This window comes from Asterias rubens, chromosome 3, assembly GCF_902459465.1.
Source record: "Asterias rubens chromosome 3, eAstRub1.3, whole genome shotgun sequence".
NCBI classification, from domain to species: domain Eukaryota; kingdom Metazoa; phylum Echinodermata; class Asteroidea; order Forcipulatida; family Asteriidae; genus Asterias; species Asterias rubens.
This window is the reverse complement of record NC_047064.1, coordinates 15092619-15110873: the sequence shown is the minus strand read 5'-3', so window position 1 is coordinate 15110873 and position 18255 is coordinate 15092619. Positions and strand designations below refer to the sequence as shown.

At 40.5% G+C, this 18255-nt stretch overlaps 1 protein-coding gene across 2 annotated transcripts in view; it reads right to left on the bottom strand.

Moving 5' to 3' along the window:
• Positions 1–18255, bottom strand: part of LOC117287750 (collagen alpha-2(I) chain-like) — a 74638-nt gene that overhangs the window by 54566 nt on the left and 1817 nt on the right. The window contains exons 2-10 of one of the 2 annotated variants that reach the window (XM_033768252.1): positions 14296–14523; positions 10169–10627; positions 9004–9468; positions 7817–8239; positions 5297–5719; positions 4570–5004; positions 2579–3010; positions 1156–1581; positions 212–631 (exon numbers count right to left, since the gene is read on the bottom strand). In XM_033768252.1, coding sequence (XP_033624143.1) covers positions 212–631; positions 1156–1581; positions 2579–3010; positions 4570–5004; positions 5297–5719; positions 7817–8239; positions 9004–9468; positions 10169–10627; positions 14296–14523 — 3711 coding nt within the window. The remainder of the gene's footprint in view (positions 1–211; positions 632–1155; positions 1582–2578; positions 3011–4569; positions 5005–5296; positions 5720–7816; positions 8240–9003; positions 9469–10168; positions 10628–14295; positions 14524–18255) is intronic. The other variant, XM_033768254.1, reaches the window with a different exon arrangement.

Genomic DNA, 18255 nt, shown 5'->3' with positions numbered 1-18255 from the left:
TTTGTATGCATATGTTGAGCTACACCAAGTGAGAAGACTGGTCTTTGACAATTACCAATAGTGTCCATTGTCTTTAAGGACCTGCCATGGTGTCCATTGTCTTTAAGGACCTGTCAAGACCTGGTATCAAACCCAAACTCTGCTGCTCAAAATCCCCAGAGCTCTAATTTGGCGCTCATATTGTCTCCTACATTTGCAACCAAAATCTTACCTTTGGCGCATTTCAATTTCCGGCACTTTTTCAAGGAGTCCTCTCTTGCTCCATTCAATGTGTAATCCATGGATGGGTTATCCCCACGGGAAAGCTCTACGCATAGGTAGCCACCTCCCTCCTCACACGGCACATCATCTTTGTTGATGCGGGCTGCCAGGTTATTAAACACTAATCGGTTCCCTGACTTGAGGTCCCGACTCCCCATCTCTGGTGTGAGTGTCTGACGGTCCAGCATCCTACGATTGCCGTCTCCATTTGGGGTATTGGCGATGAACGTCTCCAACCTCCATAAGTTCCTGCCGGAGGCATCACCGCTGTTCGGGTTGGCGTACACGTTCACGTCAAATTCAATCTCGTTGGTGTTCTCATCAACTGTGAAATCCTCTCCTCTTAAATCGGTGCTGTCGATCGTTACACCTGTCAATAAATCAAGACATTATTTAGATAGCAAGAATTAGGGTGACAATCGCATTTGGATTCGGTCAAAGAAGAATGGGTGAATCTGAAAAGAAAACATAAATGTAAGTATGGCCGCATTAGAGCAAGAAGGTCAAACGTCATATATACTTTTGCCCTTCCCTGGACGGCCTCTGCTTGTTGTAATTGTACTGTCCCAAGAACTAAACAGAAACTAAACATATTGCTTTTAAATAATCTGCTGTGCGAAAAATGAAGAGGAAATCGGTCACAGAAGATACATGTGAATTGGTATTTTGGCTGGTAACCTTATTCTAGTAAGCTTTGTTTTGTGCTTAAGCAGCTCATTGAAATTGGACTCTGCTTTACTACAATATACGAAAGTTAATTCTGAATTGACTTGTGGGCTTTGATAGACCTTTGGACCCTCCAAGATCCTCAATTTTCCTGAAATGGGCAAACAAATGACTGAAATGCTTATTTCTTATAATTTCGCCTCTTTTGAAAATCACTTGAGCACTCACCGTCACACTTCTGGCGGAAGCATTTCTTCAGAACACTTTGATCGGGTACAGGGGTGAACTCAAATGGTGGACTTGGTCTGTCGCCCTGGACCAACTCGGCACAGAGGTAGCGCACATCCTTACAAGTCAAACCCCTCATGTTGAAGTTGGTGTCCACCATGCCAAAGTCAATATTCTCACCGGGGAAGGCATCCTTGCCCTTCTGGTAGTTGTTGAACACTCCCTGCTGCTCGTTGAATCGTCGGCCGACACCGTTCTCGTTGTTGCTGCCGTACAGGTTAAGGTCCCACAGGCCATCTCCCTCAGCACCCCCACTGTCCGGAGTAGTCAAGGCGGTCAGGTCGAACATGACGCGATTGTAGGGTTCATTCTCTTTCATGACTGAATAATCGTTACCCATCACATCAAGCCCTTCAACCATAACACCTTATAAAGAAAGGAAGAACAAAATTCATATACAAAATAACTTGTGTTTCTACCTACAAATGTATACATTGAGATTGGTTTGAAATCAGCTGGGTCCATAAGAAACTTTCTCTTTCTTTTTGACTGCTTGTGTTGTCATAAGTGTCATGGCCGAGCGGTTAAGAGCACCGAATTCAAACTCTGGTGTTTCTGATCAGCAGAGTGTGGGTTCGAATCCCCAGCCGTGACACTTGTGTCCTTAAGCAAGACATGTAACCATTGCTTCGTCCTTTGGATGGGACGTACATGTAAAGCCGTTGGTCCCATGTGTTGTATAACGCATGTAAAAGAACCCAGTGCACTTTTCGAAAAGAGAAGGGGTTCGCCCCGGTGTTCCTGGCTGTGGCTGCTGTATGCGCCATAGCACCTTGTAAACACTTACAAGGTGCTAAATAATTGGGTCTCAAAATTCATCACTGCATTAACCTATCTTTCTGAAAGTTTGTATATACTCAGCGCCTTGAGTATCTTGTTTGGTAGATACGTGCGCTATATAAGACTTCGATATTATTATTATTATTATTATAAATCTTTGAAAGACTTGACTGCTAGGGTTGAAATGTCAGGCCACGTACTTTTTTTGCCAAACCTAATGCAAATTTTATGTTAATGTATGGTAACTAGAAGAAAATAGCCTACTGCTACATACAATGTACTCAAGCATTCTTCTTTTTCTCCATTTTGCTAATATAGCATGGAGGCTATTTTTGTGGGTTCTTTTTTAAATTTGAAATATCGTAGGATGGAACACCCTGTAACCGTGGTGCTAAGCACATTTTTCCTATTAGAATAAGAGATGCTTGGCAATGAAGTGTCCTGCTATTGTTGTTTGGCGTGTTTGGCAAGTTATTTGTTTTTCTTTAGAATTCTTCCCTCACGCCAATTTACGTAAGGTTCGCCTGTTTAAATTATAAAATGAAGTAAACAATAAAAAACAAATAAAATAAATTTAACTTACCCCTGCGGCATGGTTGCTTCTTACACCGTGTGACTTCATCTTTCCCGTCAGCAGCTTTGAACTTGAAGTCTGGCTGGGCACGCAGACCCTTGGCATACTCAATACACAGGTACTGGTATTCAGACTCACAGCCCACTGAGGTCAGGTCAAACTCCGTATCCACATCCGAGAAAGTAAGCGTCTGTCCGGCGGTGAGGTCACGACCTGACATGTCTTGTGGCAGGAACTGCCGCTTTTGGCCGATTCGGGGGCCCTTACCATCGGGACGGGTTGCACCATACACGCCTACACGCCAGAGGGCATCTCCACTGGCACTACCTGCATTTGGTCTTGGTTCAACATCTACGTCGAATCTAACGGGTGTTGGGCGGCCTTGGAGAACCTTATCAGTCATCACCTCCATGTTCCAGTCCATGTCATCAATAATTACACCTATGGAAAGACGTACAAATTCATCAAAGTACATGTATTATCTCCTTTGAAACCATCGGTTCTTTTCAGGACCACCCAAAGTCTCTTAGAGATAGTCATTACATGGTGATACCGCAAACCTTTCCATATCATATTTCCACCATGCAAAGTTTCAAATCTTATTCACTCCTTGGGAGCAAATATTTGGAAATAATTTTCTTCTCATTTCTTCAGAGACCATTCATTTCTGTAATTGCAAACTCTCAATACACCAAAACATGACTTCTTTTGTTGATGAATGTTGTGTTTTACAAGTGTAAATATCATGTAACCATGGAAAATTTCAATTCTTGACAACTTTCACACCCCTTTTTGTGTAAATATGGAAGTAGGTCAAATCTTGCAGCCGTTTGCGACCGTTATGGGCGCATGCACTTTGGTTTAAGCCAAGCGAATAACAGTTTACGTTCAAGTTGTTTTCGCAATTTTGATACGTGCGAGACTTTATAGCGGAGTCTGTTAGGATACATGAGGTGTATATTTGGTTTGCAGTAACACCATGTTTAGATAAGTCTAATTTGCTGTGTATGTTCTTTTTGGCGAACTTGTCTCGCTATTTATTCTACTGCCACAGAGTAGATTTTCAGAATTCAAGAGACTCTCAGCTGTGAAAGGAACTGTCCTGCTTGTTAAAGACAATGGATACTATTGGTAATTGTCAAAGACCAGTGTTCTCAATTGGTTTATCTCAATATATGCATAAAATAACTAACCTGTGAAAATTTGAGCTCAATATTGGTCGCCGAAGTTGCAAAATAATAATTAAAGAAGAAAAACACCCTTGTCACACAAAGTTGTGTGCTTTCAGATGCTTGATTTTGAGACCTCAGGTTCTAAATCTGAGGTTTCAAAATCAAATTCGTGGAAAAATTACTTCTTTCTTGAAAACTAAATTACTTCAGAGGGAGCCATTTCTCACAAAGGTTTATACTACCAACCTCTCCCCATTGCTTGTTACCAAGTAAGTTTTTGTGGTAATAATTATTTTGAGCAATTACCAATAGTGTCCACTGCCTTTAACTACTACCTTCACTATTTGGATCAAGGAGACTTCTTGAGAAAAGTCTTTTAAGGTAAATAAAAGAGGTCTCAACATTCGACTAGCCTACACTAATTGATCGTATGGAATATGATGCTACCACTAAAATACCTGCCCTACAATATGGCATCTGTGAGCGTTTGCGTGTGCTTGCGTGTTCCATATAAATCAAACCGGAAACGCTGTGTGCTGCGTGCTTCTCTGATGGACACGCATAGATGCGCATTCGGCCTGCCCTTCAATATGGCCACTTTCCTAACAACAAAGGGGATTGTTCACTCAATCTTTTTTTGTAATCTTATACATGTACTGTTAAAAGTTTATTTGTTGCTTTCTCTTTGAATAAATTTGTTTATTTGTTTTGTAAAGCGCATTGAGAGTACTTGCAGTACTGACTGCGCTATTTAAGTATTTCTTCCTCTTATTATTATTATTATTATTATTATTATTTGATACAGTCTATAGTAATTGTTTGACTTACCATTACACCATTCCTCCGGGACATCCATGCAGTCTCTAAGGACACTCTCGTTGGGAACTGGAGTCAACTCAAACATCTCTGAAGAACTTGGATTACGGCTGAACTCAGTACACAAGAACTTAACCTTTTTGCAGTTAAGATCCGTCATGTCATACTCCGTGTTGATGGTGCGGAAGTCCAGAGTGTCCCCTGGGTTCATCAGCTCACGGCTGCTGAAGTAGTCGGAGAGGACCTGCTCTTGCTCGCTGTAGCGTGGACCCTGGCCGTTTTCTCTCTCGCTGCCGTAGAGGTTCAGACGCCACATGTTGCGACCGACGATAGGAGAGCTCTCATCTGTAGTCTGGACAATGGTATCGAACTGGACCAGGTTAATTTCTTTACCCTCATAAAGGTCAGCGCTGATGAGAGTAGAGTCCACACCAGACACAAATACACCTGTTTAAAGACAACATCAACATGAACAGAACAATGAAGAAGCAAAATTATATCCGGTATTAACCCCTTGCAGATGCGGAATGCACCTCATGTCTACCGTTTCAAACGTTTTTGGGGTCAAATCCTTTGTGTTAATTTTGAACAGGATTGGAGTACCGGGTAGGCACAGGTAAGTGCGCTGCACGGTGCGCAAGGGGTCAATGCATTTGCTTTAAGTCAGACACGACAAAATACAAGAGAGACATGGCCTTGCTGGACAGATTTTGTGCACAATAAAACCAAATAGCTATACCTCTGCACTCTTCTTCCTTGCAGCTAATGATTGAATCTTCACCCGAACTTGTGGTAAATGGGTAGTTTGGGTTTGGGTAATCTCCTTTAGTCAGTTCAAGACAGAGATAGTTCACATCACCACATCCAAGTTCTTCCATTGGGAAGTTGGTTCCAATATCTGTGAACTCGATCGGCGTGCTTCCATCGAGCAGTGGCTTCGCTTGGTTGAAACTGTCCAGTATTTGAGATCGCTCGGACACTCTGTCGCCAGAGCCATCCATGCTGCGACTGCCAAACAGATTCATCTTCCACAGGCCGGTTCCTTCAAGCTTTGGGCTCTCCGGGGTGAAGGAAACATCAGCAGCTATCGATAGTGGAGTCGGGACACCAGCCTGAACCTGACCGGGCTCACGAGACCACTCCATACCAGTTATTTCCACTCCTGTAAAAGAAGGTCCATCGGACCAACACTCAGAATGCGTCCGAACAAAGTGAGAGTAGCTCGAATGGTAACAGATTCACCTAACGTGGCACACTTGATGGGTTTGCCCCAAGACTTCTGTTCAACTTTGCAGCAAGAATTTTTGAATAGATGGAGACCAAGAAAACCAGAGAAGACAAAGATTGCATCAATTTAATTCAGGGATCTTGTAATTTTCTTTGAAAGCTTTTAGATGAAAGGAGTAGTCGTGAATTTTAATTTTGTTACATGCAAATTTCACAGATCATCTTAAAGTTCTGAATATGAATGAACTATGAAAAAAATGAACATGAAGATGATTCAAAAGTAATGTTATGATAACTGGAGCTTGAGAAGAAATCATCAAACGTGGCGCACTTGATGAAATGTACCAAACTGCTTTCACAAATGGCTCTTTATTTATTTTGTGACAAATTGTCTAAAAAAAAATTAAATACAGAATAAGGGTGCCTAATAACTCTCCTTTCTAACAGGTATATTTAAAAAAATCTTAAAATCTGAAAATTTCATCTTGATTTTAGTCACAATAACAAAACAGCTCTCACAAATAGTGATTAAAATAGACAGTGCACCACGTTAGCTGACATCTAGAAATTAATAGATAATAAATTTGCATTGGGGATAACAAATGTTGTTTTTACGCTTACACATGTGTGTAAGCACTGTTATTCTCGATACTTTTCAGACTTCTAACAAAAAGAAATTTCACAGCCGGGCATATTACTAGGGTGGGATTCAAACCCAGGACCGTTGCCATTCTTTGCTAGTTTGTACCAATTAGACTGACCAAGTTGGCAAGTGAATTTATTTTTTGGCAGAACTCTGGGGAAAGTACTGAGCATACAGCGCTTATACACATCAGTGCGAGCGTAAAACCAAATGACACCTTGTTCTGCACATGGTCGATTGTCTCAAGGCCCAAATGCTCCAACAAAATGCTGCCACTTCCAAAAGCAGACAGGGACAAGGACTACCAGAAAAATTTAGAGCTGCACAAAAATTGAAAAATGCTTCTAGTCATAGTTTTGGCTTCTTACCAAATCTCAGTGACGCTCATGGCCCTCAAAACAATTCCTTAAACCAACTCAGATCACTGGGGAGTATACAGCATGTACTGCCAAGTTTGTCTAGCACACTATTAGCTCATGCAATCAACCACACGAACCATCTCTACCCTCTCTGGTGCCCATTTGCCCCTGGGTGAAGAGAAGCAATTACAGTAAAGTGTCTTTTTAAAGAACACAACCAGGATTGGAACCCACACTCTGGTGAGTCAACCAACAGATCTTGAGTCCGATGTACTAAACCACTCGGAAATGACACACATTCAAACAAATTTGTGTTGATGCTAAAAAAAGAAAAACTTCATATTTCAATGATAAGCACTGAAGAGCCCTCAAGAAACAAGCCTTTTTCGACATAATTTGTCAAACTTTAAGCATCAAAGGACATATTTGATCGAGAAAAACCAAGATATCTCTGCCAGTTTCCTTGCCATGTTTTTGGTGGAGACAAGTCATCTTGCCAATTTACACAGGATTCCTCCGACTGAAACACTGAACAAAGTTCACACCTCAAAAACCAGCCAACCAAATTTCTTGCAATGCAAGACCCTTCTGATGGTTCCCACCCATACTCTAAATAACTAGTGTACATTATCAATTATTAATAACTGGCATTTACAGAGCGCCCATTCAAGAGGTTGCAAAGTGCTAGAATGTGTCCAACAAACATGCAAAATCAAAATCAAAGATGGCCAACAGTTTCTTGAAAGATTCATGTGAGTTCTGCAGCCATCAGGAAATGAATTCCACAGAACCAGGACCACATTGGAGAATTAGATTAATAACGAAGAGAGTATACTAACTTCTTAGTTGTTTTTAAAGTTTTTAAATTTCATTCATGTTTTTAATTGAAAAATTTGGCTATAGCAGAAACGAAACCCAATGCAAGGTTCAACTATTAGTTTACAACCGAAATTTCAAAGTAGTTGTCGAAAGACAATTTACACACACAAAATAAATACATTTATATTTGAATTTTTTTGAATAAGGGTACCTCGACAGTCTTCTTCTTTGCAGTTGATGATAGACTCGTCTCCACTTTGTGTTCCAAATGAGTAGTCAGGTTTGGCTTTGTCTCCCTTGGTGAACTCCAAACACAAATAGTTGACCTCCCCACATCCAAGCTCCTCCATGGGGAAGTTTGTGCCGATATCAGAGAACTCGATCGGAGTTCTGCCGTCAAGCAGTGGTTTAGCCTGGTTGAAGCTGTCGAGAATCTGAGAACGTTCAGCGACCCTGTCCCCGGAACCGTCCATGCTTCTACTGCCGAAGAGGTTCATCTTCCACAGGCCGGAACCATCAACTGATGGACTGTCTGGGGTGGTGGAGACATCAGCTGAGATGGTCATCGGGGTGGGTACTCCATACTGCACCTGGCCCAGCTCACGGTCCCAGTTCATGTTGGTGAATGTAACCCCTGTTTTTTGTTGAAATCACATCAAAACATAAAGTTAACATCAAATCCAGCATTTTACATTTGAGTGTTTTTAAAGATACTGGACACTTTTGGTAATTGTCAAAGACCAGTTTTCCCACTTGGTGTATCTCAACATATGGATAAAATAACAAACCTGTGTTGCGAGATGATACTGGAAGAAAAAACACCATTGTCACACGAAGTGTTGTGCTTTCAGATGCTTGATTTCTATACCTCAAACTCTTAATCTGAGGTCTCGAATCATTACTTCTTTCTCAAAAACTACATTACTTCAGAGCAGTACTGCTTCAGAGGGAGCCAATTCTCCCAATGTTTGTTATACTAGCAACCTCTCCCCATTACGCTTTACCAAGAAAGGTTTTAGGCTGATAATTATTTTGAGTAATTACCACTGCCTTTAAACAAGAATACCTTCTATAAGAGATGTTAAATTTGCATAGGGGGATAAAGAATATACATACATCGATGTGTGTTAGCACTGTATACTCAGTATTTTCCCGAGTCCTGTGAAAAAAAAATCACAGGCATATTACTCGGGTGGGATTCGAACCCACAACCCTTGCAATTCTAGAGCAGTGTCTTACCAACTAGACCATCGAGATTGCCCAGTGGCTAGAGGCAGAATACCTACAGTGTATTATAAAAATTAACACAGCACCACTGACAGATACTGGGCGAAGCTTCCCCCTTCCCCCTTGTTGGCACACTTAAGATATACAGCACTAAAGATGGCAATCACTCACCCTGGCAGTTTTCAAGAGGAGCACATCCAGTCAGGGCCTTCTCAGTTGGCACACCTTCAAACTCAAAGTCAGTGTATCTTTTGTCAAGCTGAGGATTTTTTCCCTGGTTGAATTTAGCGCAGATAAACTTGGCCTCCTTGCAGCTCTTTCCTGTTAAGTCCATCCGGTAAGGAACACCCCTGAAGTTCATCCGATTGGAAGAGTCTTTTGTCAGGGCCTGTGACTGCATACCTTCTGTCAGGACCTCTTCTTGCATAGTGCCAGAGAGTACAGAACCACCGTCGCTAGAGCTACTCACCCACATCTTGGATGTCCACAGGCCTTGGCCAGAGACATCGGTGGTCTGTTCGTTGTTGACGTAGTCGATGCCCAGATCAACGTCGATGTTGTTGACATTACCCTCCTTTATAACAGGACCTCCTGGTACTGATGGCTCCACATTGTTAACCTGCACAACGGCGGCTCCTAAAGCACAGTTACAAATCAAATTTGAGTTCTATGCAGTGTTTTTTCCATTACAGTTCCTTATAATTAGGTTTAATGACAAAACACCTAATCAGATGTTTGGCCGCCATTATTTAATGGGAGACTTTCCAACGCTAGGAGGCAGCAGACTTACCGGGCAAATTTCCATTGTTTACGTAGTTCTGAACATGCGCATAATTCTAAGAACAATGACTTTACCCAGTAAGTCTACTGCCACCTATAGTCCCAGAAAGTCTCTTATGACAATTAAATTTCATATAATATTGATAAGCATTTTTATCACTTGTTAACTGTTACTTGTTACTACCGGTTAAAAGGTGCGGCCCAATTTGCAGTAAGTCATATCCATACTTATCCTCAATTCAAATTGGATGTGTTGCATATTGCTTTTAACTGGTATTCAGCTGTTGTTTGCTTATCCTGAAAATCACATGGATATTTGGTTGGTAATCCTGTTTTTATCAAGGAAGAAATTTCATGCTAAGCAAATTGTTGTGCTTAGCAGCTCTATGAAATTGGGCCCTGATATTGGGTATTCTGGGTGGTAACCTAATTTTCTACTATTTCAGTGGATTATATCATTCATTTCCCCAAAATAAGAAATATTTATTTTAAATGTAATTGTTTGTATTACAGACAGGTCTATTGTTTCTAATTGGTTTTCAAAAGACAGGCTTACCTCTGCAATCCTCTATTGCAGTACACCCAGTAAGGACCTCCTCCGAGGGTAAGGCTCTAAAGTGGAATGTCAAGTAGGATCGCTCAACTTCAGGGTTGGGCCCCTTATTGAATTTGGCACAGAGATACTTGGCATCGGCGCACTTGTGGTCCTTCAAGTTAAAGCGGTACCTGATATCTTCAATTCCGAACACGGGTCTCGCCGCATTCTTCTTCAAGTCTTGTGACTGTTGTCCTTCAGTCAAAACTTCTTCAACGACAGTACCTGAGAGCTCATTGGAACCATCCTCCATGTCACTCATCCACATTTTCGTTGTCCACAGACCCTGGCCGAATACACTTGTAGCTTCTGGATTGAATAAGTACGTCACATCGAGATCGACGGGGAGCTCATTCTCAATTCCTTCCTGAATGGTGGCATCTCCGGCAAGCTTTGGTTCTACATCCGTGATCGTTACATCTTGAAGAGAAAACCATTAATTAAGAGGGTCAACAAAATGTAACACAGTTGATAATAACCATAAAGCTATATTGACTAGAGCGCTAACTTGCTCTGCGTTTTGAAGCCACCCTAGGCGATGACATGTTTGATGTGTTGCGTGACTACGAAACGATTTTAGCTTTAAGAGAACACACATTGCCGCGATTTTGTTTACATTTGGCGTGTGCGCTTACGTGCGCGACTGTAAAACCGTAACTTTGACTTATTGCAGACATACTAAAAAAAGTATACACGCCTTTTAAAGCTGACGCACATGCTGCTCGGCAGGTTGTGCGTTCAGATTTGCTGCATTTTATGCTTCGATGACACATAGAAAAGAACAAAGGCACTTACATGCAAATAGCCGTACAATTGCCGTACAAAATTTCAAGCTTTTGTATTGGTTTCTACTTTAACATGGATGCGCCCACACGGCTTCAAAACCTTAGTGCGTGTATAACGAGGTAATAGTGCTCTAGTCAATACATATAGCTCTTTGATAATAACACATTACGTCTATAGCTGCTTAGACCAATCCAGATAAAGACAGGTCTATCCAAACAATAACTATTATTTCCCACACTTAAGTCGAAATTAAGTAAAAGAAGAAAATCTTCCCGCTCTTTTCAAAGATGCCATGTTCTGACTTATGGGTAATTTGACCTGAATGTTTTTTTTTGGTCAGTTCTAAGCTTTGAATTAAACATGAAGGTAAAACTTTTGTTTTTGGAACTGTTTGATTGTTTTAATCCTGTATAAAATGTACTAATATATGCATTACAAATTAGGAAGTTGCATATTTGAAAAATTGCCGAGAATCAGGACGGGTTAAGTCAACACAGGAAGAATAATTTGTATTTGGAAACTCAATCAGAGAAACATTTCTAACAGTAGCGTTTCTCACATTCATATTTTCGGGGATAACAACTTTTTCCATAAACACATAATTTATAAATGTAATATTTTTCTCAGAATGCTTTATACAATGGGAGACTTTCTGGGACGATAGAGGGCAGCAGACTTACCGGGTAAATCCATTGTTCTCAGAATTATGCGCATGTTCAGAACTACGTAAACAATGGAAATTTACCCGGTATGTCTGCTGCCACCTAGCGTTGGAAAGTCTCCAATTGAAAGCTTCTCACCAAGTAAGTTTTGATTGCCATTAATTTTAGGAGTGGTAACCAAAAACTTGTACTTTCTGTGTTGCGCGGGAAAATCATCAATTAGGTGGAAGTTAATTAAAAATAAAACAAACTAGACATTAGGTGTTTGTGAACAAACACAAAGCTGTTCCGTGTTCTTTTGCTCGGATTATGTGCTAAAATTACCAAGGAGTCTATAATTGAAAAAAAGTTTGAAAATGTTGAATAGTGTCTTGAGTTATGGTGCCACTTCTGGTTAACCCGGAAGTAGAGGTCGACATGGGGTCACGGTAACCTAAGGCTAATCTCAAATGCCCAAGGAGTCTCTAACTTAAACAAGTTTGAAAATCGATATTGTCCCACATCGGGTTGACCCAGAAGTAGAGGTCAACTTGAGGTCACGGTTTTTCAAAATTAATCTCCAATCCCCAATGAGTCTATAACTACAAACAGTCTAAAAAATTGCAGTGTACTTCCGACGGTAGGTCGGAACAGCTAATAAAAATAATAAAAATCTCGACGAAAACAATACCTGTTCCGACGGTATGTCGGAACAGCTAATAATAATAAAAATCTCAACGAAAACAATAGCTGTTCCGACTGGATCGGAACAGCTAATAATAAAAATCTCGACGAAAACAATAGCTGTTCCGACTGGATCGGAACAGCTAATAATAAAAATAATAAAAATCTCGACGAAAACAATACCTGTTCCGACGGTACTTAAGGGGATGCGACTTTTTATATCAGATATCAAATAATAAACCACAAGGGAAACTGACTGGGTACATTTTCAAATGATTTAGGATTGAACAAAGAAAAATTGACTAGAGCAGTCAGTTTCCTTTGCCACTGCAGTTAAAATTTCTTTGTGGAGAAACTTACGTTTGATTTCAATCATTTTTGAAATCAGTGTTTTGCAGACTGTTTACCAAGTATATTTTGCAACGAAAGAGGAAATCTTAAATGATGAAAGTTTGTTCAACAAATGAGTAATTTACTGCGAATTAACGATTGTCTCTTCTTGAAAACAGTGCAAGAGGTCAGTGTGCAGCTCGTCTTGTACTTTATTGCAACTGGCTGTTCATGAAACTTAAACTTATCTAGGTCATACAATTCCCTCTTCATGAAAACACAAAAAGACAGGACCAATATCAAATATCTAAGTATGCACACATATGTGGAAGTGTCGTGGCCGAGCGGTTAAGAGCACCAAATTCAAACTCTTAAGTTTCTGATCAGCAGAGTGTGGGTTCGAATCTCCAGCCGTGACACTTGTGTCCTTAAGCAAGACACTTTACCATTGCTTCGTCCTTCGGACGGGACGTAAAGCCGTTGGTCCCATGTGTTGTGTAACGCATGCAAAAGAACCAAGTCAACTTATCGAAAAGAGAAAGGGTTCCCCCGGTGTTCCTGGTTGTGGCTGCTTCATGCGCCGTATCACCTTGTAAACCCTTATAAGTGCTACTTAATTGGGTCTCAGAGATCATCACTGCAATAACTTATCTTTCTGAAAGTTTGTATATGCTCAGCGCCTTGAGTACTTTGTTTGGTAGATACGTGTGCTATATAAGACGATATTATTATTATTATTACACCCACGTGTTCAATAACAAAAAAGTAGTATTTGTGATATAAACCTTGCGCTAATCAGCGAACTTATAATACTATAACTTTGTATGACTTGAAACTTTGAGAAAATATTATGAATGAATATTTAATTGTAGGAGAATATTGATATTTGTGATGATATTAAATGAAAGTTAATGTATGTTTGTATGGGTTCTGACTGGTCCTCAAACACAGACATTGACAAAAATAGGCAAATAATTGATTAGCTCAGTTGGTGGAGTGCTGTCACGTTAAACCAAAAACTTTTAAATCCTGCTCTAGTAATTTTGTTATTCTTTAATGCCAAGTTTTACATAGTATCATTGGTCAAAATTCATTCCAATAATAAATCATAAAAAAAATGTAAAAAAGGACTTAGTTCCTTTGTAAAAGGGGAATGGTCTCAATAGACCTCAGCATTTGACTCTGTTTGAGTAGGGCACCCTCCCCTAGAGGACAACAGGACAGTTGTCCACTTGACCGGTCCAGTTCGTACCAAATCCAAATCTTTTCTATTGTTTCATCATTTCATTTTTGGGAGTTGTGAAGACAAGGATTCTCAGAAAAGCGAACTCGAGCACTGAACAAGCCAAGAACCCAAATGGGGATGAGACAAGGGAGAACATTCCAGGTTTAGATGTTGGAGGAAAATTCTGTGATAACTATTCCAGGGTAAATCACCTGCGGCCGATTTCACGAAACGCTAGGATCAATCCTAGCTCGAGTTAGGACGAGTAACCCATCATAACTTAGGACGGGTTCAATGCGTCCTACATGTATGTCTTCAGATAGAAAACTGCACCGGTCCTAAGTCCTAAGATTAATCCTAAGTTGGGATGAGTTTGGTGAAATCGACGGCAGGATCAATAAGTATGAATTAATTATACTCACTGTATGGGCAAGCTTTACAGCAAATACCCTCAAACTTGGTCCTGTTCCGACATGTCAAGGGTGGGCAGACTTCAAATTTACAGCTGAGTGTAGAGTTGTCACAAGAACAGGCCGAGCACTCAGTCATTTGAATGGTTTCGCCGTGAAGGATAAGTTGGCCCTCGTGCATGCATGGCAAATCTTTTGTTGTAACATCGCCGCTTGAGAGAGAGGATGAAGACGATGACCCTGTAGACAAAAGAGAACTTATCATTAAAGTACATTCACCATTTATTGTTTATTTTTTATGAGAGAGAGACCGCCTAAAATCACAAGGCCATGGGCACTCCCAAGGTTAGGGCTATACACTTAACTGATTTGAGCCATTGACCCAAATCAACTGCCATGCGGGGCACGTTGCCTACTCCTGGGGCTGAAACAGGGTTAACCCCTTTCTCACTAAGTAAGGATGTAGGCATGGGTTTCATCCACTTTAAGCATACATGTAGCTGGTAGAACCAGGGATGAGAGTCATTACTAACGAAAAAGTCTGAAACTTGGATACAAATTGAAAGGTATGTTGAAATGATGCCATTTTACCGTTTGGTAACCCCTGGGGTTATAGATTCCAAGGAGCTTTTGGAAACTGTACCCAAAGCACTAGAGAAGTAGACCAATGAGCAGGATTTCTTAATTTGTCGAAAAAAAATATTGCCTGATTTTCTTCACCAGGCCGACATAAGGTCTGAATTCAGCCAAAAGTCTGAATAATCTCATCCCTGTAGAACAGAGTACACCTTACCTTCATAACGTTTTATGAAGCTATTATTGCTAATTAGTGCCTTGCTCAAGTGCACAAATGTCATGACCGGGATTCGAACCCAAACTCTGCTGCTGACAACACAAGAGCGCATGGGTCTGGTGAATTAGACCGCTCGGCCAAGACACATCACAAAGCCAATTAGCGCACAAGTTGCTAGTCATTCACATCAACAATCCCTTACGTAAAAGGTATCCATTTGTTCTGGGATAGTAAGCATTTTAATCGAGGACACACCTATTTTTTTATTTTTTGTTCATTACACTTTGCACTGATATTAAAACAATAGTAAATTAATAAAAGTTACAATACACAAAGTATAAAAACTGAGAAAATAAAAAGGTGGATATTAATTTACAAAACTGTATGAAATACCCAGCCAGCCTGTGGCAAAAAGGAACAGGTGACCAGAGTGTGGGTTCGAATCACGGTCATGACACTTGTGTCGTTGAGCAAGATATTTACTATAATTGCTTCTCTTCACCCAGGGGTATAAAATGGGTACCTGCGAGGGTAGAGGTTGATATTGTGTATGAAAAGCCACAAGCGCCTTACAGGCAGCTCAGGACTGTGTACTCCTAAGGGAGCTGAGAAACATTTAAATAAGGGATGTTATTGGCCCTACGACCAGGGGCACTAATGTAAAGCTCATTGATACGGTTATTGTGAGATGTGCTATATAAGAATTTGTTATTATTATTAATAATGGTGTATCATTGCAAAACAAACTGTCACTTATAGCATTTTGAAATCGCACCTTTTTAAAAATTGTCAAGGTAATAGATGTACACATCAAAAGTACATGTCAAGACACACATCTATACAACATTTTGAAACAGAGCATGTTCACCCTAGTTTGCTCCAAATAAGGGAATCAATGTGTGGTGAAGAGGTTTTCAACTAGTGGTTTAATTCCAACGAGGCCTGGTTCTTGATAATTTTACCAATACGAAGTCGAGGTAAATTATCAAGATACAGACCTCGGCAGGTTTAAACCACTAGTTGAAAACCGATTAAGGTGATCCCCTGGCTGCCGCTTCCCAGGTTGTATCGTAATTTGGGTGTGATCCCTGGCTACACGGCAGTTAACCGTTGTATTACTTCTGACTGGCACCCCCGAACAAAGATATTGACAAAATAGGGTCACCCCCAACATACATAGGGCTAGATAGCTCAGTTGGTAGAGTGCCAGCACGTTAATCCGGAGGTCGTTGGTTCGATTCCCACTCTAGTCAATTCTTTGTTCAACTCCAAAAATCATTTCAAAATTTACCCAGTCAGTATCCCTTGTGGTTTATATTAATATCTGAAACAAAAAGTCGCATCCCCTTAAGGTGATCCCCTGGCTGCCGCTTCCCAGGTTGTATCGTAATTTGGGTGTGATCAGTGGCTACACGGCAGTTAACGGTTGTATGGCTTCTGACTGGCACCCCCGAATAAAGATATTGACAAAATAGGGACACCGCCAACATAGGGCTAGATAGCTCAGTTGGTAGAGCGCCGGCATGTTAATCCGGAGGTCGATGGTTCGAATCCCACTCTAGTCAATTCTTTGTTCAACTCCAAAAAATCATTTCAAAAATTTACCCAGTCAGTCAGTTTCCCTTGTGTTTTATATTGATATCTGAAACAAAAAGTCACATCCCCTTAAGGTGATCCCCTGGCTGCCGCTTCCCAGATTGTATCATAATTTGGGTGTGATCCCTGGCTACACGGCAGTTAACGGTTGTAGGGCTTCTGACTGGCACCCCCGAACAAAGATATTGACAAAATAGGGACACCGCCAACATAAATAACTAAGTCGTTAGAGCGCCGGCACGTTAATCCGGAGGTCGATGGTTCGATTCCCACTCTAGTCAATTCTTTGTTCAACCCCCAAAAGCCTCTTATTAATTAATATCCCTAGGACTAATTAAGAGAAAGTCATCTGCATATTTTGTTCTTGTAAAAGTGGGTTGCCAATAAAAGTTGCCTGGTATGGAATGGATCAGGGGCAATTTTGACAGTCAACTTTTATGCAACTTAACTAAATAATCTGCATGTTGTCCAACTCGAAGAAAATTATGTGAAATTTTGTTCGACAAGTTTGTCTTGAATTGGCTGCAAGTAAACCGCCTCATGCAACCGCGACAAGCAGCTCTCCAAGATAACAATCTCAACAATTTCCCCATAGGGTGCCTTTTACCAAGGAGAAAATGCCTTGGTGCCCTTGCCCTTTCAAAAACAAACATGCAGGACTGGGAAGGGCATCCAAAGAGATTGGTGGAAATTTTGCAATAAATTCTGCGATGATTCCACTTGATGCTTGGGCAATTACGACCATCTATCTTGTCCAGACTGTTTTTGTTTTAGTAATGACTACCGGTAGCTCAACCCACCTACAATAACTGAAGTGAAAGAGGGCAAGATTTTTGTTTCATTTGGGGTTGATTCTTCTTCTCTCAAGAATATTTGCACAAATTGAGGGGAATTTCAACACAACCAGTCCTGCAATGCCCTTAAAACAAACAGGAAGTTTCAGTTGTAAAAAGTGGAAGCAATGATTTATTATTTTAAACAATTCGCCAAATAAGGTTTTCAGATTGTTGGGATAGAATTAGATCCCTACAACCTCCCTTGCATTTTATTCAAAACATACAAAAGTCCCAATCTTTCTAAGAGAGAAAGAAAGAACCTTAGCGCCCCCCCCCCAAAAAAAAAAAAAAAAAAAAAAAAAAAAAAGTTAAATGCATGTTACAATGAGGGTATACCTAGTTACGCGAAAAACTCATTACCATAGAAAAAGATTTGTTAAAGACCACTCGTGAGCTGTTGATAGTAGAAAATATTGTTAGAAACATCACCCTTTTGAAGTAATGCAGTTTTAGAGAAAGAGGTAATTGTTCACCACCAAATCTGAGAAAGGCTTCAGGCATTGAAGCCTTTCTCAGGTATCTGAAAGCGCAAAACTGTAGGGAACAAGGGTGTGTTTTTTCCTTTCTTGCAACTTCGATAACCAATTGAGCCTAATTTGTTCACAGGTTGGTTACATTATGCATACATGCATGGTTGGATACTACAATTGACAATTACCAAAAGTTCAACCTGTCTTTAAACTGTGTCAGGAAGAGTTTGTTGTTCTCATTTTAATTCTGGGCTAGGAAAATACAATTCTCATTCAG